Consider the following 18827-nt stretch of genomic DNA (forward strand, 5'->3'; position numbering starts at 1 on the left):
ATCCAGGTGCAAATAGCGAGGAAACCCTTGAATCCACTACAGGTGAAAGTTTTGCAGTGTGGTCCCATGTGAGGGAGGAGACAAGTCACCTGGCTATTGGGTAGGGATGAAGAGGATACCAGGGCTACTGCTAGACTTTAGCGGTGACCCCACTTGAGCCTGCAAAGGGCAACAGCTCCCTAAGGAAGCAGCAGGGATGAGTGCCAGCCCCCTCCTAGGAAGCCCTCTCAAAGTCTTTCATTAGATATGCCAGATAGCCTCTCTCTCCTGGAGTAATTCCTTCTCTCCAGGGTCATCATTTGTTTTGTGATGTTAATTCATGTGAGTTGGGGGTTTGGTTCTATTTTGTTGTTTTCCTATATGTTTTGATTTATTGCTTCGAATTTTTTTTTGTTTATTTTCTGTGATAAAAATGGATATTCTATGTGAAAGCTGAGTTCCTTGTTTCTTTCTTTTGCCCGTGGCTGACTGCGTGTGCTCTGTTGATGTCTTGTTCCTGGTTCTTGACACTGACCATCTTGTCTGTGAAAGGAGGCACTCCGGCGGGCATGCTTGATCAGAAGAAAGGGAAGTTTGCTTGGTTTAGTCATTCCACAGAAACCCATGGTAATATCGCCCTGTGCTGTGTGTGTGTAAATGTGTATGGGTCCATACCAGACAGAACGGCAGGGTGTTTCTCTTGATGGCTTGTGCCGCAGTAGTTCTGTGTGTGTGCATATATGTGTATGTATATATGTTGTGTGTGTGTCCGTGTGTTTGTGAAGGGATGGCAACCTGTCCCCCTCAACGGCACTGCCTTGTCATTGCTTCATATGTATAAAGTCAGTGGGTGTGACAACTGGCAGAGCCGTTCCTCCAGGAGCTCTTCCTTTGGGCAGTGCTGGCCTGGAGTAAGGACACTGTGAATGCGCGGTTGGAACCAGTACAGGCAGTGCCTCGATTTAGAAGGTGCTGTCCGTATTTCTAGTGCCCAGGCCTGCCCCTCCAAGTTCATTTGCCTTTCCAAGCCTAGCACCGCCACCTCCACAGCACTGTACTCACACGTAAGGCTCTGGGAACCAAGTGTCACAGAGTCACAGAACTTTTTCTACATGGCCTGGCCCTTCAAGCAAGGATGTCCAGAGGGTGGAGAGCTAAAAAATAAAAAATTAAAATTAAAAAATCTTAGGGCCGAGATGGCTGGAGATAGATGGATTGGAAGACTGAGAGTGCTTCCATTTTATGGCTCCCTTAGTGTGGTTTGAGCAGGGCCCCTGGCAAGCTCTGAAGGTCCGTTTTCCCAGCTCCCAGGCCTGAAACCATCCCTGAGGGCTGGTCTGACCAGCCCCTCCAGACTTCGGACTATAAAGTGAGTGTAATGCTATGGAATTCAGTGCCCCTGTTTGGCTACTCACTGCCTTCCTGTGGTGCTCCCAGAGCCTAGTAGGCTTTAAGAAGCTTGTCTTTGCCAAGGGTGTAGAGTGCAGAGGCGGTTGGCTGTTTGGCTACTCACTGCCTTCCTGTGGTGCTCCCAGAGCCTAGTAGGCTTTAAGAAGCTTGTCTTTGCCAAGGGTGTAGAGTGCAGAGGCGGTTGAGACTGGGGCACTCAGGATGAACATGGTGCAGGGGGTGTGACACTTGTGCCCTGGTCCCAGGCCTCCTCGAACACACCGCGTGACTGCGGGCATCACATCCCTTCTCTGGCCTCGCTTTCCTCTCCTGCAGAGTGAGGAGGACGAGTTAGAGCCAGAAAGTTTCTAAAGCCTCACCCAGCCCTACAGTTCTATGAAATGACATCTGGATTTTTTTAAATTCAATTTTATTAAAAAGGTCAGAGAGGTCTCTCATACACAACAGTCAAACATACGGTAAGTCGTGGACTTCATTTGTATCTTCCATATGCTTGAAATGATTCTCTTCTCACCAACCTGGCTTGTCTTAATCCGAAGGAAAGGACACCAGGAAAAATCCACATCCATCAACATTATCCGTACGACCAGTAGAAGTGTTTCTTGGGCGCTGGCAGCCTCACGGGGACTTGTCACCGGAGGCCGCTCCCTCACTAACAGCAGATTCTGTGTCTGCTGAGGGCGGGTGGCTTTCTCAGCAGATGAGGGGTTCTATTCTGGAGGAACAGCAGAACCAGGGCCAAGCATACGATGGCCACTCTAAAGAATAAGGGTTACAGAACTAAGGAACACATTGTGTCATAGTAAGAGAGTGATGGAAGGTGAAGAAAAATTATTTGAGTTAAACTTTTATTTAGAAGAAAAAATAAATAATAATAATAATAATAATAATGACTTCTTTCAGGCCACCAAACTGGGTTCTAAGCTAGAAAACTCCCATCGTTCTGGAAATTCAGCCCACAGCTGCCTTGGGAGGAGGGTGGACAAGTTGAATTAAACGGCTTATATCCAAGTCAACCTGTTGACATGGGAACGTCAGGGTGGCTGAAAGGGGAAATAGTATCCGTACAGGCTGTCTTCTGACCACAAGTAAACATAATCGTGTGGACTGCACACTTCCACTCCTCACTCCTGATGTCTCCAGGGCTAGTTTGAGTCTCAGTGCGCGGCTCTGGGAATGGCCATTTCCCTCAAGCCCTCTGTCTCAGTCGTGCTCCTGTGTCTCAGTCGTGCTCCTGTGTCTCAGTCGTGCTCCTGGGAGTAACCGACTGCCAAAAAGGGGAGGCCTCTGTCCACCCAGCAGCAAGCACGCCCTTTCTACAAACAGGCTGGTCCCTGCTCTTGGAGATGGAGCCCCTTAGAGATGGTGGGTGGGATGAAGTAAGGAAAATGATATATTGTCACGAAAGCTCCTCTTTCTATGGCAAGTGGTAGTTGCAAACGGAAAAGGCTCTGCAGCTTCCTCCAGTCCACAGAGTGGAGGGGAGAGATTCAGTGGCCAGTTTTTTCAGGATGTATCCTGTAAGGTAAAATGCTGTTATTACCAGATATCCTCCCATACTTCCATTAGTTTAAGTGTTCTTGGCAGCAAAACCTGCCCTGGACAAGCAGCAGGCGTGTCAGTCAAGGGGATCCGTGCGGATTAGCCAGCCGGTGCACACAGGCTCTCTTTCTGTCAACCTGCACTGGGTCTTGCGGTGAGCGTGTTGCAAACTGATGCTCTTCTGTTCCCTTCTCTCCCCACCCTCAATGCCTTGCTCTGCTTCCCTCTGACTCTTGCAGTGAGCATGCCCACCAGTGAGACCGAGTCCGTCAACACCGAAAACGTGGCTGGAGGTGACATCGAGGGAGAAAACTGCGGGGCCAGGCTGGCGTGAGTAGGCACGGCGAGCCCAGGGGCTGGGGCTTTTTCTGGAGCACGGGTGGAAAAGCTGCATCTGGAAATCACAATGGGCTGGCTCATCACTGGGAAAGGCAGAGATTAGAGCCGGTGGCAAGAAACAAACCTCAGGTGGGAACCAAGATGGGGAGCAGAGGGCTCTGGGGTGAGGATGGCCCTGGCTGGGGGTGAGTCTTAAAATCAAGGCTCGTCTTCAATTCAGCACTTCTTCGGGGGCGCTGACTCTTGGGTTTTGAGCTACTTTTCTTCACATCTGAGAAATATAGAGGCGGGGGTGTGTAGGGGGCGGCCCCGAAGTCTGTTTCTTTCACTCCAGTCCCTTTTACCCCTCTTCAAAGAGCTGACGAGGTTAGGGTCCTGAGTCCTGCTGGCCACCCCTTCCATTCTGATAAACGTGACGTGGGAGGGAAGCAGACAGGTGAGAAGATGCGCTGGGAGATGACCGGCATGTGGGTCCTTACCTGAAGCTCTGTCATCCTGCCAGTAAGGGAAGCAGAAGTGCAGTGGAGCCTGCTGTTCTGTTGCCTTGGGGTGTCACGACTGCAAACTCACCCTGGCCGCTGGAAGAACTGCAAACAGAGGCTCTGAGTCAGACCAGTCCCGGATACAATGCATTTCTGAATCGCTCCATCTGGGAGGCTGCATCTCCCCCTCCCTCCTCGGCTGTGGAATGACGGAGAGCCTGGGCGAACACAGCCCTTTCACAACGCTGAGCTGTGAAAGAGTCTAAACCAGCAATGCCGGCCTTGAGCATGGCCTCGGAGCCCATGTGGGGGAAGGAGAATGAGGATGAGGCCAGAGCAGCCCTCACAGCCGCTGTCTCCAGGGAGCGTGGGGCTTCAGTATCACTCACTCTGACAGCGGCACCCGGGAGTCTGCACTGCAGATTTCTCAGCATTGTCGGGAAGCAATTCTTGTCAAAATGTTGTTAACATACGATGCTAATTACATTTTTAAGCAGCAGTGCAAACCTCTTCTTTTGGAATCGTACAAAACAAGTACTTGAGTTTCTGGCAGTAGGTCCCAAACAGCAACTCAAGGAAAGGCCCGTAGGAAGGCTTCAAAGTCCGTCAGCTCTAGGCCTTTCTGTCGTCTTGCCACCAAGACGAGGCTTAGAGAGATGATCAAAGGCCCTGCAACTCTGGCTGTTGAGCAGGCCTGAGTCACATACCAGGAGGGACCAGGGAGCTGGCACCAGGAAGTCACTGGACAGTACATTTCAGGAGAGCCTGAGGCTCTGTTAGGAAGGAAACATGATACTCCCCTGCGGATGGAGGCTGGCAGTCTCCAGTGGATCTGTCGTTTGCTCAGAGCACGTGCTCTGCAGCCTGGAGAGCGCTGCAGAAATGGTCCCTGTTATCCCCATGTTTAGCCACATTCATACTCTGTGCATACAAAATGCTGAGTCACATGCCAGAATTATAATATGCCCCTAATAAAATGTGGTCTTTCCCCATCTCTCGACCTCCCACCCCGCCCCAGACAATGATGGGCCAAGACACTGCCAGCATTCCTGGCAGGAGAAGCAGCACGGGAACTGAGACTGAGTGTGATGGTCTGAGGGGACACTGAGTGACCAGGATCTTTAAAGCTAAGGGTTAAAAGTCTTATGTAATAAGATGAGGTCACGACGAGGACTGCTATGTAGTAAGAAGGCCTGGATGGAGATGGTTCCTGTTGGGGGAAGGGAGGAAAGAACTACAGCATGGTATTTCATGGCAGCAGGGGCAGGCAGGTGGAGGTAATGAAGAGGAAGGAGCCATCGCAGTTAGGGAAGAGGATAATGAGGCGGAAGTGAAATCTGAAGCAGGAGCCCAGTTGGAGTGACCTGCAGGTATCATGGAGACCACGAGATACGGAGGTCCGAGGCTCAGCTCTGAACAGGGGTGGCCGCACATGTTTGAGGTTGCCGGGATGAAAACCACCAACGAGGTGATAGGACGGGGTTGTTCAGAGCGAAGTGGAAAACAGAAGACCAAGGGCTGAATCTTGGGAAATGGACACACAGAAGAAGAAGACCAAGCAAGCAAAACAGACAAAGGAACATTAGAACAGGCAGCAGCGCCAGCCTGGAAGCGCGGGGGGAGGAATTTCAGGACAGAGCTGTTGATCTGTGCATTCGTTCCACAGTCTGCCCAGCTTGGTGCTAGGCTAGGTGGTGGTGACACACAACAGGGGAGGAAATTGACGCCATCATACTGGAGCTCACGGTCTAGTGTGGGAGAGACGCTGTGCAAATAAATAGGCACCTCTAAATTGGGGTAAGTGTTAAGAAGGAAAAGTAAGTGTAATGTCGGGCTGATAACAAAGGTTTCTGATTTGGACTGGCAGGTTAGGAAAGCCTTCTTTGCAGAATTAAAATTCCAGCTGAGAACAGAAGGATGGACGTGAGTTATTGAGGGCCTGGCAGACCCTTAACCATTTGGGTCTGCATCAGAAGAGCGTGAGAAGTCGCTGAAGGGCGTTCCGAACAGAGCTGAGCGGGAGGTTGATTTGGTTAGTTCGGAGCTCCTGAAGGATCACTGCGATGTCAGGAAAAGAGCAGGCAGGAATGAGAAGCCACAAGAGCCTGGCGCAGGTGCGAGGTAGCGTGGCGGCAGCTCGGGCTGCAGAGGGAAAGAGGGGCTGTGCTGTGTGTGTGTTCTGGGGTGCTAGCCCCTAAGGGTTGCAGGGCTCTGGTCTTGGGAGTCGGTCTCAGTGAGGGAGAAGGGGTGGAAATGGGCCAGAACAGGGTGCTCACTCAGGCAGTGAGGCCATGGACGGGAGGAAGATGGGAGCATGTGAAGAGGAGTAGCATGAGTGTGGGAAGTGCTGGCCTTCGTTGTAATGAAAGCTAGGGCAAGCTTCAAGGCAAGGAAGAGGTCACAGAGCAGGAAGAGGCGAAACCAGCTGGAGGGGAAGCAGGTGCTTACAGGAAGGCATTGCTTCTGAAGAGGAGGAGGGCGACAGCAAAGACAGTTTGAGGCACTGAACTTGCTCAGGAAAGAGGAGTTTCTGTGCGCCTGGGACTAACTGGAAAATGAAAGAAGAGGAGTCCCGGAGTCTAGTGCCCATCAACCTCCAGCTAGCCCTGGGATCTTGGCCAAAGCGCTCTGCTCTGGGCCTCAGCCTCATCCTCTGGGAAAAAGAAGGGTCGGACTGACGTCTCAGCAGAGGCTGGGGCAGGGGGCGGAAACCACCTGCAGCGGTGCAAGATTTCATGTGAAGAAAGCATTCTTCACCTGGAGAAATTGGAAACTGTAGGTCCACATGGTATCTAAGGGTCCCTTCCAGCTCTCAAGGCCTACAGTTCTGTAAAGAAGATAGAATCAGAAACAGGCTCTGATGAAGGGGTCAGTGATAGGAGTCACTCCGAATGAGCTCAGCCATCTCATCTCCCAAAGCAAGGGTCAGGGGCCACAGGAACTTGAAGGACAGTACGGAGACTGAAACCAGTGAGTCATCGAGAGGTTGCCCAAAGGTTCCTGGGCAGCACTGATGCCACGGTGGAGACTGGTATCATAAATGTGCAGTCAGCCATATTTTTGGCAGACTCTGCAGCCTGAGAGCACTAAAAAGAGACAGCGGGGTGACCCAGGGTGGGGCTTAGCCATGCAGGCGCAGCAGAAGGCCCAGGCGGTGTGGAGTCTCTGTGGTATTGAGGGCAACGTTGTCATGATTGTAGTCAAGCCTGGTGTTAAAGGGTGTGAGTGATGGGGAGGATCCAGTGAGGACAAAGGTTGGGTCCTCTGAAAGAGCAGGAGGGATCATAGAAAGGGAGGCTCTGGCCAGAGCCATGGAGCATCTGAGCTCAGGACCCAGGAGTGGAAGGAATCCTATGCCGTGGCAAGGGCAGGATGTGACCCTCCCAATCATAAGAGCTGTGCTGGAGAGGAAGTCCCAGAGTTAAGGATGCTGAGTCAGACGCATTGTCAATGTGAATGATGACTGCAGTGCCATCTGACTTACGTTAAAGGCAAATTTGGGACAATTCAGGGAAATACTATTTTACACAGCAGGTAGTAAACATATGGCACTCGTTCCTCTAAGAAGAGGGGAGAGGCTGAAAATATAAATAGCTCTCAAGAAGTTCAAATATTTCTCAGATAATGACAAATGCAAACTGAGTAACTAGGGGAAAAAAAGAGTTTGGGGCTTGTCTCTAATTCTGAACTGAAAAGCACAAAGGAAAATCATGGTCTCTCCAAAGGTTTCTCTTAGAGTCCTGGGTGGAGAAAGTATCTGGCGTTGCATGAACTTCAGTTCCCACCCACTGGAACTGTTCTGATGGTCTCGTGTTCCTCACCAGCCTTCTCTCCCTCCTCGCTCTTCTTCAAGAATCTGCTCAACCTGAGGTAGGAATGGTGCCTCATTGGAACAACGATGGTGGAGAAAGCCAGGAAGCCTTCTGAGTGCACTGTGCATAGAGAAGCCAGAGCCCCCAGCTGTTCTCAGGGTTCTTTGGAGATTGTGAAGATCAGTAGCAGGGAGGCACTGGCCACAGTGAACCGGCCTAGGATGTGGACCAGCACCATGGCACCAAGGCACCCGGGCTCCTGGCTTGCGTCCTCTCACTGCAGGAGCACCTTTCCAGCCCAGAACCCTGGGCCACCTCCCAGGAGGCAAAGAGGTCCTAGCATTAACTCCAAGGTGTGCAAAGGGAGCAGGAAGAACCAAGGAGTTCAGATGTCACGGAGTTCTCACCTCAGCTCCCCACGGGCATGGAGTTTTCCTCGGTCTCCAGACAAACGCCGCTGAGCAGTGTCCTCCCCTTCTCCAGGAGAGGAGCCTGCCCAACATGGAACTTAGCCATTCGGCGGTTGCTTGTCAAAAGTGCCAGCCTTTAAAAGGGGATGAGGTTTTGGTCCCCGCGAACCTAAAATTGTGCTCACAATCCCAGAGAATAGCAACAATAGCAACAAAATCAGTCTTTAAGTGTGGTGCCCAGGCTTATCCATCCGGACCCGTCACAAAGCAGACAAGAAGGCTCTGTCCATTTCTTGCTCAGAATGTGCCCGGATGCCACAGAAGGACCTGCAGTCCACGACCATGCTTGAAGCAGGACCTCCTTTTCCAGCACCCCCAGCGCCAGTCCTGCTTCCCAGGGTCATTTCCCTTGGAGACGAACACTCAGGGTTAGATTTCCCCAGAGAGGAGCTTTTCAGAGCCCACTTGCACTTGTGACCCGCTTGCACTACGAGCAAGAGAACGCCTCATGGCAAAGGGCCGGTGGTCGTCATCAGGGGGCACCCCAGGCAAGACTACTGAGGTGTTTCTGAAAGAAGGCCTGGGGCCAGGCTAGGCTTGGAGTCGGAGTGACAAAGCTGAAGGCCGTGGTCACCCACTCACTTGGGCTTATGGGTAACAGCAAGGAGAGGCAACCACCCAAAAGCAGCCTGGAGAGACGCTGAAGGTCTGGGGCTCAGCATGGGCCCGCTGGAGAAGAGAGCACCTGGGTTCCCCAGCACCCAGTTAGCAGCTGGGAAACATTCATTTGCTGGTTAAACTGTGGCTGTAAATAACAGTGTTGCCCTGGGCTCCTAGTCCCCCTCCCACACACTGTTAACGTGTGATTAAACCCTCCAGCCCTCACAGGCAGTCTATGGGGGTGGGATGAGGTTATTAGCTAACGGTTCAAAGCAGTAAAGGCACTTGGCTCTGATTCGCAGTGCCCCAGAGATATAATTATCTCATGCACGATGGCTTTGCCACCTGTCACATCTTCTGGCTTAATTTTTTTTAATAAGAAATAACGAGAGGGGCTGGCATGTTCTTGCTCTGCAACACAGCTCGCTGTGTGCCCGGCTGGGACATGGCAGGCCTGCGGCAGTCGCCTCCCAGACTCCCTTCTCGCGTTTCTTCCCCATGCCTCTCCTTGTTGCTCCACCACTGTCTCCGTTGCCTTCTTCATCTCTAACTTGCGTTCTGTTCTTCTGCTTCTCCATCTGAACATTGTCACCACCTGCACTATCCCCAGCGTTCACGCCCTTCTAGCACCAAAGCCAAGCTGACAGGTGCCTTCTAATTACCTCAGCTGCTTACATTCTCTCACTCTGTTTCTCTCTCTTTGGCTCAGCCTTCTCTCCTCCACACTTCTCTTTCACAGTCTCTCCCGCCTGCCCTTTTCTCCCAGCCTCCTGCCTCCCATGCACTCTTCCCTACGTGAACTAGGGAGGCTCAGGACTTCCTTGAAGGTTCCGCCTTTCCATGGAACCCCCTCCCTGTTCAATGACCCTTCCAGGCAGCCACCCTCACGCCCACCCTGAGCTTCTGCCCAGAAGTCCCCAGGTCTTCAGGACTGCACGTGACTGTCAGCATCCTGGGTTTCTCCTCTGAATCTGGGGCTGGCTCCTTAGGCCCCCTCTGTAGCTCTTGGGTGGGGGCTGTTGTGGCCCCTCCATTTCTGGCTGGCTCATTTTGCTGGTCTTCCCTTCATAACCCCACTCTAGCTGGGCTCTGGCAGACAGCTGTGAGGTCTGTGCCGACCTGTTCTTGCCTGTGATTTTTCTGCTATTGGGGTCCTCTTGTCATCAGGAGAGGCCTTTTCTTCCTCTGCAGCTTTTCTCAAGATACAGCTCTTCCTAACCTGACCTCATAGAACTTTCTAGGCAGACCCTGAGGACCTGGTACTCTCCCTCTACAGCAAGGATTGTACTTAGAAGATGCTAGCTGGGCCAGACCTCAGTCTCCACATTCAAATACATAGTGTTCTCTCTCTCCCAAGATGTTCTAATTCACACCATGCCTCCTTCCAGCACCTACACGAAGTTACCTGGGGAACATCAAATTTCCCTGGGACTGTTGAACATCTTTTAAATGCACATGTGTTTGGTAACATTTCCTTTTTCTCTTTCAGCCACCGGATCTCCAAGTCCAAGTTCAGGTGAGTGAGACGCACACTGCTCTTCCTTCCTTCTACCACCAGCTCTGTCCTCAGCCACCCTGTTGGGTGGCCCAAGGTAATGCCTACGAGTTGTCAGTAGGGTAAGGGGTATTCTTCTTAGGGGGTAACTACTTTCTGTATGGCCATTAAGAAAAAGCTTATGGCTCAGATCAGACAAATAATCCAGTGGTTGACATTTGTTGAATGATCTCGGACCGTCCATCTTTTTGGCAGCAGTGTCCCTAGGAAGTTGTCGCACCAGATGTGTTTTCCTCCCTTCTAAGATGAAGTCCAGTTAAAAGAAACATAAAGTGAACCCTTGTGACTGTCATGACCTACTTCATGTTTATAGAACATGGTGAGATATGAACTATGATGATGATGGAAAGCACATAGGATTATGACACCCATCTGTGTCACTGCTCTTGACAACGACAGAACCTACAAAAGGACCCAGGGTCCTCAGCCCCCATCTGCCTCCCAGCCTCACTTCCTGCACTTCCGTGAAAATAACCTTTGTTCCTCCTACAGGGAACTTCTTGCAGTTATCTAAATGTTCCCTGTCCTGGTGCACGTTGAGGGCCTTGCATGGAGCCGTTCCTCCACTTAAATCACCATGCCCCCAGGCCTTCATCTGGAGAACTCAGACTTCTGTTCAGACCCTCAGATGTTACTGCTTCCATGTTACTGCTTTCTCTCCCGTTTCGCTGGGAGTGGAAATACCTTCTGCAAACTCCAGGGAGAGTTACTCAGCTCCCCCTTCCCTGGTGCTTTGCTGATGTCCCTGTCACAGCACTCAGCAGTTCACACTCGGATTACTGGCTTACAGTCCCCTGCCCCCAGAGGCTCTGCCTGCATGCCTCACAGGGGTTACTTTCAGAGCACCCAGCTCAGTGCCTGTCCAGTGGTGAATGTCCGTACATGTGTGTTGAATGAATTAGTGGACAGACGCATGCAGGGAGAATGTGAATTCACTCCCACAAAGCGTGTATCTACCAAAAATTACTGGTTGGTTTTCATCATTGAGCTGATCTTGATTCCCTAGCCCTACCTACTACAAGGCAGGAGCATAAAGACATTTTCGTCCAGCTGAGTAAACGTAGCCCAGTGCTGTATTTTAAACTGTCCCTTAAGGTAAAGTGATTTGTCTCTCAGATTGCCTCTGTCCCAGCTCCTCTCTTAGATGGAGCTGGACACGTGGGGGAGAGGGACTTTGCGATTCCAGGAAGCAGGGAATGATGAGGGCTGGTCCTACAAGCCACACAAGCCCTCTGGATGCTCATCTCTGCTGCATGGGGCTAGGCTGGACTGCTGTCTGAACTGGTACCCACTGAGGTCCATCTGGTTAGAGCATCCACTGCTGGAGTCCATGCCCTCTGCTTGCCTCTGGCCTTGAAATCTCCACCTCTGCTCTCTGACCCTTGAGTTCTGTTGGCCCACTGACTTTAGCACCTCTACACCTCAGCTGAGTACACGGACACTTCGAAGTCCCTCACGCTCTCTGAAGGAACTGGGGGAGGCAGCAGCACTACGGCAGGCTCGTTGGCCTACTGGTGTCCCATCACGCCCTCTGTAACAGCCAGGATAAGCTTCAAGTCAAGGGCTGACCTCCCAGGGTCTGCCAAGGCACTCCACCAGCTCCAGTGTCCCTGGGCCTCCCCATGGCCATCTGGGTGTTTCTAAAGCAACCCCCCACCAACCTCTTGAGGTGTGGTGCCCAAGGGCTAAAAATTAAGTGAGGACCCTGGTGTCTGACTTTTGCTCCACGTCTGACACTTTCTTTCTCTCCCATTTCACTAGGACTGGAAAATACAGGCTTTTTTCCCAGTTCCTCTTTCTCTCAAACCAAGACCTCGTCTACATAAAAAATCTAGGGTCCACCCCATCCGCTCTGGCTCTTATTACAGAGAAAGAGCTCCAAAAATTTAAAAAAAAAAAAAAAAAAAATTCTCTCTCTCAGTAATGCTTGGCTCTTACTGCTTTATCTCCAATATCTGGAGAAGTGGCTGGTACATAACAAGGACCTAATAAATATTTGCTGAGTGAGTGAGTGAATTAATTAATGAAAGATCTTGCCCCAGTAAGACAATAGACTTGACACAGATTCAAACAAAATATCCAATTTGACAGTCAAAGCTGAAAAAGCATGTTGTGCTTTAACAGTTCCAAAGCCCCCACACAATAAGAGTAAAGGGATTAAAAATACACTTGAAAATATTTCCAAAATATCACTCTCACTTCATGCAAGTGGTTAAATCATAAATTAATAAATGAATGAATGAATGAATATGATCCAGAGGATGGAAGGGAAAATTGCATACTTGTGTCTCGAGTTAGAGATTGCCTGGAACACTCCGGCAACATTATTTTCATCCAGTGATCTATGGTGCAAGCTGTGCTTTTGAACAAGAGGGAAAGAGCCTTGGTGCCTGTAAACCTCTGGAGTCTCCCTCGGCCCTGAGGCTTTGCTACGTGCTGGCCATTCAGCCCTGATCATCTGCCTCTGGGAAGGCCTTCTCCTTCTTCGGCCACCCCACAATACACCACAGCATTGCAGACAGCAGCTTTTGTTCTCCTAAAGGCTTGCAGCTAGTAGGTTGGCACTATCATCGAAACTCATTTCCAGATGAGGATCTTGAGGCTTTGAGAGGCCCAGGTCACAGGGCTCTAGTATGGCTGAGTCAGAACTCATACCCAGGGGCTCTGCTGCCAATCCCTGTGCCATCCTAGTGATGAGGTTCTGCCCAGGAATAGTAAACCCTGTTCCTGTATAGCTAGTGTGTCCACAGAGTGCATAACTCTAGAGGCATGCTATTCAACAGAAATACAATGCAAGCCACATATGTACTTTTAAAAATGTTCTAGTAGGCAGGTTAAAAAATAAAAAGAAACAGGAAATTTCTTTGATTTAAACCAGTGTCTCTAAAACATTACTATTTCAATATGTAATTCATATAAAAAGTCTTAATGAGATATTTTGCATTCATGCTTTTGTGCTAAGTCTGAAATTCAGTGTGTTTTGCCAGTACTGCACATCTCAGTCTGGACTGACCACGTTTCCCATGCACAGTAGCTGCATGTTGCTAGCAGCTGCCACACAAGGCCACATGGCCCTGGAGGTTTCACACATGAGCAGGTATCACCCAGCAGCTGTCTGATCCGGATTCAGCAGTTCACTGATGGTATCTGCTTAGGGAATATCAAAGGCTACAAATAGATTGAAAATGCCACCAACATTTTGAAAGGATTCCTAATCATTTTTTCAAGTTAGGTGAAACAGTTGAACAATTACAGATAATGGAATTTGAGTCTCAAACTGGCCTATTCCATTTGCAAAACAGAATGATCCAAAGTCGTGTTTCTTTAAAGGAAGTATAGGAATGGAACCTTTAGGGAAAATTTGGCCAGTTAATGGATGACAGCCATAGTATATTGCAGGCATCGTAGAGTATTCCCTTGGTAATCCAGGTTTTCGCTTAGAGGAATTAGTTAAAATAAGAGATTTGTAGCATCTGGAGCTCACTGTTCAGAACAGAATGTAAACAGTTAGGAAACAAATGATGCAGGAAGTCTTTTGCAACCTGAAGGGATTAATTAGACAAGTTGGAGTTTCTGGAGCTCAACTTTACGGAGTTCTGAAGTGAACCTCACGGGGTTCTAAAATTGGGAGGACTGGCTTGCCCAGTCTTCAGTGAAATGTGCTTCCAGTGTTCTGTCCACTTCTGCCATGCCATCAGCAACAAGGCACAAATCCAAATTTGCCCCAATCTCTAATAGTCCTTCATAAAGTTACTTATTTACAAGACAATTACACTTAATGATTTTCTGTGCTGTTTGTTGTTGGTTCTAGTAAAAAAAAAAAAAAATTGGAAACTTACTCTAGCCACTTGAAGGAGCCTGCAGGGCCCATCATTTTGATGTTGTCTACGATTCCAGATGCCTGTCTGCCATTGCGTATCAAGCAAACTGTTTTAGGTATGAGCACTGCCCTCTCCTCACCTCTACCCTGAGCCCTGGTTCACAAGAGCTCCGGGAATCTTCAGCCTTGTCTTCCAGAGGGAGGTGGTCCATTTGCGTAGAGTTCATCTCTGCTGCTCAGCCATGCCGTCAACCAGGGGTTCTTGTGCAGGATGGACTGGGCTGAGTCCCATGGGTCTGTAAGCAAGTGTAAGACACAGCCCCATTCCTTCGTGGGTCTTGTGAGCTCCGTGGAGAGGCAGGACCATACAAACACAAGGTAACTGACAATACAAGGAAATGGTAAGTCGTTTCCTCTGGGGACCCTTCTTGCCTAAGGTGTCCTTTTGTGTACTTCCTCGTGGACCCGCCCAGCACTTAGGCCCTGCTGTGACTGCTCACTTAGTGGTCTGTGTCTCCGGGTAGGTTTTACACAGAGGAGGCCTGAGGGCATTGTGCTAGCTGCTGGGTATCTGGTACCCTTCCATGGTCGTGTTTAGTAACTATTTCTTGAATGTGTAACTAAAATGAGTAATGCAGACAGTAAGCACTGGAGAGTGCCCAGGCTGAGAAGACTAGAAGCATGCATCACGGAGAAGCTGGGACTCCGTGTGAGCCCCACAGGAGGGGCAGGACAGAGAGGATGGAGCAAAGGTGGAGTTTCCGGTAGCTGGGAGGACTTGCCATGCAGCTGGACAGGCAAGAGGAAGGTCCAGTGTAGGGAGAAGGGCAGGCGGAGCTGGGGCTGCGAGAGCAGAAGTTTCCCCTGGGAATGCAGTGATCTCAAAGTTTAGAGACATGGATGAGACCCATTCGTAACCATCCCTCTCTCCTGTGTCTACATGTGGAAGGTTCTATTTTTAGAGAAAATGACTTCCAGTTAGTGTGAAGGGAACATGAATAGCAGGCAAATTTCTCCTCCCTATTTTATCATTTAATTTCTGTATCCTCCATGCATCTGTAAACACAAATAAATTTACACATTCTAATAAACCATTACATTTATTATACAGTAGGAAGTGTTGCCAGGAAACCAGTTGTCAGGCAAAGCTATATTTTGAAGAGTGGGAGGTGTATAATTATCTTTAAATACTTTCTCTGGATAGTAATTACCCCACCCCCACCCCAGCCCAAATCCATGTGACTCTCCCAAATGGGCCTGCTCAGGAGCACCCCAGTTTAAAGGGACACCGTCCTGTCCGCTCCAGCCACTCCTCAGGGGTCTCTGTAGAGCAGCTCCAGACCCATAGGACAGGCCTGACCACCCAGCACCCATACCCACTACCCCCAAGCATGAGGAAAGAGGGCATAATCAAGTTCTCTTATTAAACCCACTCTAAGACAGCTCTACATACCGTAAAGAAAGCAACCTTGATTGCCTTGGACTCTGAATAACAATTATCAGTGATTTCTGGAACTTGAGATTGTATCTATTTAAAACATGTTCTTTGCAAACTTCACTGTCAGCTGTTTAAGATCAGATATGAGTTTGTCCTGAAAATTCATTTTTTAGGGGAAAAAACTACTTGCCAAATTTCTGTACAATATTAATAATCACAATCACAGGAAAGAAGCGGTGGCATGCCCTGCAAGATAAGACTGTTTAGTATCAAGATCTGGCAAACTTCAGAGGTCTCCTCTCAAGAGGGCCATCTGGTACTCATTGTCTCATTCCTTTGTCCCTCCGTCCACCCTCCACCATCCTCCCTCGGATCCAGGGCAGTATGTCTGGGGGTGCAAGAATCCCAAAGTGCATTTAGAAATCGTAACTTTTTAAATTGTTAATGACTATGGGCACTAATAGGTGTATATATTTATGGGGTGCATGTGACGTTTTGATCCAGGTATAAAATGTGTAAAAATCAAACCGGAGTTATTGGGGTATTCCTCACGTCAAGCACTTATCATTTCTTTGCATTAGGAACATTCCAATTCCACTCTTTTAGCTATTTTAAAATATACAATAAATTATGACTGTAGTCACCATCCTTCTCTCCTATGTTGTATGATCAAATATTACATCGTATTTATTCTATTTAACTACATTTTTTCACCTATTTACCATCTCCACTACCCTTTCCAGCTTCTGGTAACCATCATTCTACTCTCCGTATCCATGAGTTCAATTGCTTTAATTTTTAGCTCCCACATGTGAGTGAGAATATCACAATCTGTCTTTCTGTGCCTGGCTTATTTCACTTAATATAATGGCCTCCAGTTCCATCCATGTTGTTGCAAATGACAGAATTTCATTCTTTTTTATAGCTGAACAATATTCCAGCGTGTGCACGTACCACATTTTCTCCATTCATCTGCTGATGGACGCTTTGGTTGATTCTGTATCGTGGCTATTGTAAATAGTGCTGCAGTGAACATAGAAGTACAGACATCTCTTCAGTATACAGATTAGAAACCATATTTTACACCTGGTGGCCTGCTTCCCTGTGTAGTGGATTTTCCCCCGAGTGGTAGGCAAGTGTCCCGTGTAAGGTGTGGCCCTCACTGGAGACGGCCTTCAAGCCAGAGCAGAACACTGCCCCGATTAATCCTTTCTCCCCTCCCCACTCCTCAGGCCAAAAACTAAGTTCTCCCTGCAGTCCTGAGGAAAGAGTACCCTTCTTAGATTACTCTTCGTTCTCCTAACCTCATCCTAGATTTAGCAAAGGCTTGGTAACAGGATTTTCTGCAGACCATCGATAGAAAAAGGACAGAATAGAAAGGTGGATGAAGTCAGGCTACTCCAAGAGGCAATTTTGGGGGTGGGTGGGTGCAGGGATCCGTAACAGCTGAGGTCCACATCCTGGAACCTTGGAACACTGGTTGTCGCTAGCATCTTGGAGTTTGCTGATGTTTGGAGGGCCTTCTGCTCTGGAAGTAGAGGACCAAGGCTGAGGGCAGTGCACACAGCACAGGGCAGCCCTGGGGCACACCCACGTATGGTGCTGCTACGTGCCCAGGGGCTGGAAAGGAATAGGCCATTCACAGACCAGCAGGTTCACACAGATGGGACTTGCTGTTCTACCACCAGCATAACCTGACCCAGGAGGTGACACTGAGGCTTGATGGTCATCTCTGGCAGGAAGGCTGGAGAAACGGACTCATGCCACGGACTCTGATTTAGAATAGAGGACCTCAGTTCAGCTTCCTCGTGCTGAGGTGGAGGGCCAGTTTTCACATCCAGACTTAGTATGCCACACACACACACCCGCCCCCGGAAACAAAGTTTTACGTAAAAAATATTTTCCTTACTGCTTACCTTAAAAAGCAGTTTCCTTATGATATGACAGGCACTGTGATATTTTCCACTCTATTCCTTTATTCAGTGCCAGGCATGACCTACTCAATAGATTTCATGACCCACTAATGGGCTGCAGTGTGAGGTTTGAAATCTCTGCCCTGAGGCAGATTCTGCATGCTTATTTAGAGGAATGTCTGTCTAGACTAGAGAGATTCATAGAAAGGAGATCATTTTATGGAAAAATACAGATATTCATGGACTTTATCACCAGGATTCTACTTTATTTCTCCTCCTGCCTTCATTACCCAAGCAGGAGCTGCATCTTCTATGCCTGGTGGGTCTGCGTACAAGCCCTACAGGTGCCCCAAAGCCATGTGCAGAGCTAAGCACCCCACGCTTCTCATAGCTGACCCCTCTGCCTGGAGCTCTACTCCCCCTCCTCTGGCCCTCCGTGCCGCTCTCCCAAATCGCCCCAGCTAAAAATGTAGGCCTCCCTTCCATACCTGTCTCTCTTATTCTGCACATCCTCTCATCTCAAGGGCCTGTTGATTCTGCCTCCAAAATTGCTGCCAGCTCCATGTCGTCTTTGCCATTAATAAATCTATTGCCTTCATCATCTCTAACCTGGAGAACAGGAAGAGAATTCCTCATACTCTCCCTGGTCTGGAAGGTGACAGAGGGGCTGTTTTTGTGGCGTGTTCCAGTCCAACCTGATCATGTCTTTTCCCCCTCCCCAAGCCCTCAGCATGGCCCCTGCAGTCTCCTCCTCAGCACTTCTTCAGTTGTGGTTCCTCTCTCCTTGCACACTGCAGCCATTTATTAACCGTGTCGTCTACTGAATTCAACCAAATAGAGCTGTATATGTTCTCTGTATCAGGAAAACGAAAACGCCTCCACCATAGAATCTTAAAAGGTGTTTCTTCAGGATCATCTTAGCCAACGGTTCTCAACCATCATTACACATTAGAACCACCTGGGGAACCTTAAAAAATACCCAACCCCCTAGAGAATCAGACTTAATTGGTTTGGTGTTGGGGCTTGCGGACCAGTGGGGTTCTGGGGAGGGTTCTCTAGGTAATTCTGTGTGTAGCCAGGTTTGAGAATCACTGACAAAGGCCCCTGAACCAGGACACTGGGAACAGTCCACGGAGCATGAGTGAGCTTTAAGGGCTCTGTGTGCTGCATGGGCTCACATGGAAAGGTGTGGGTGTGGGTGTGTGCCCATGTTTCTGAAAGGCAGATCTAAACGCTGATCAGATTCTGGAAAGATTCTATAACCCAGAAGAACAAAGAGCCTGTGCTCCAGATGAACCCCTTCTACCATATGGATGCAGCACGCAGAGTCAGGGCTAGGAGGCTGGGCAGAAACCCACGCCTGGCTCTGCCCGCTGTGATGTTGGTCGAGGTACACAGCCTCCCCGGGCCGTAGTTTTCTCCTCCACAACAATCAGCATGATGCATGTTTTGCAGAGTTACTGAAAG

The 18827-nt window shown here is 49.3% G+C and overlaps 1 protein-coding gene across 3 annotated transcripts in view; it reads left to right on the forward strand.

Annotated features, from left to right (window-relative positions):
• The window catches only part of CACNA1C (calcium channel, voltage-dependent, L type, alpha 1C subunit), a 775650-nt gene that overhangs the window by 621338 nt on the left and 135485 nt on the right, over positions 1–18827 (forward strand). For all 3 annotated transcript variants that reach the window (XM_011967155.1, XM_011967154.1, XM_011967153.1), the window contains exons 10-11: positions 3171–3261; positions 10124–10150. In XM_011967155.1, the coding sequence (XP_011822545.1) occupies positions 3171–3261; positions 10124–10150 (118 nt within the window). The remainder of the gene's footprint in view (positions 1–3170; positions 3262–10123; positions 10151–18827) is intronic.

This window comes from Mandrillus leucophaeus, unplaced genomic scaffold, assembly GCF_000951045.1.
Source record: "Mandrillus leucophaeus isolate KB7577 unplaced genomic scaffold, Mleu.le_1.0 Scaffold79, whole genome shotgun sequence".
Taxonomy (NCBI): Eukaryota; Metazoa; Chordata; class Mammalia; order Primates; family Cercopithecidae; genus Mandrillus; species Mandrillus leucophaeus.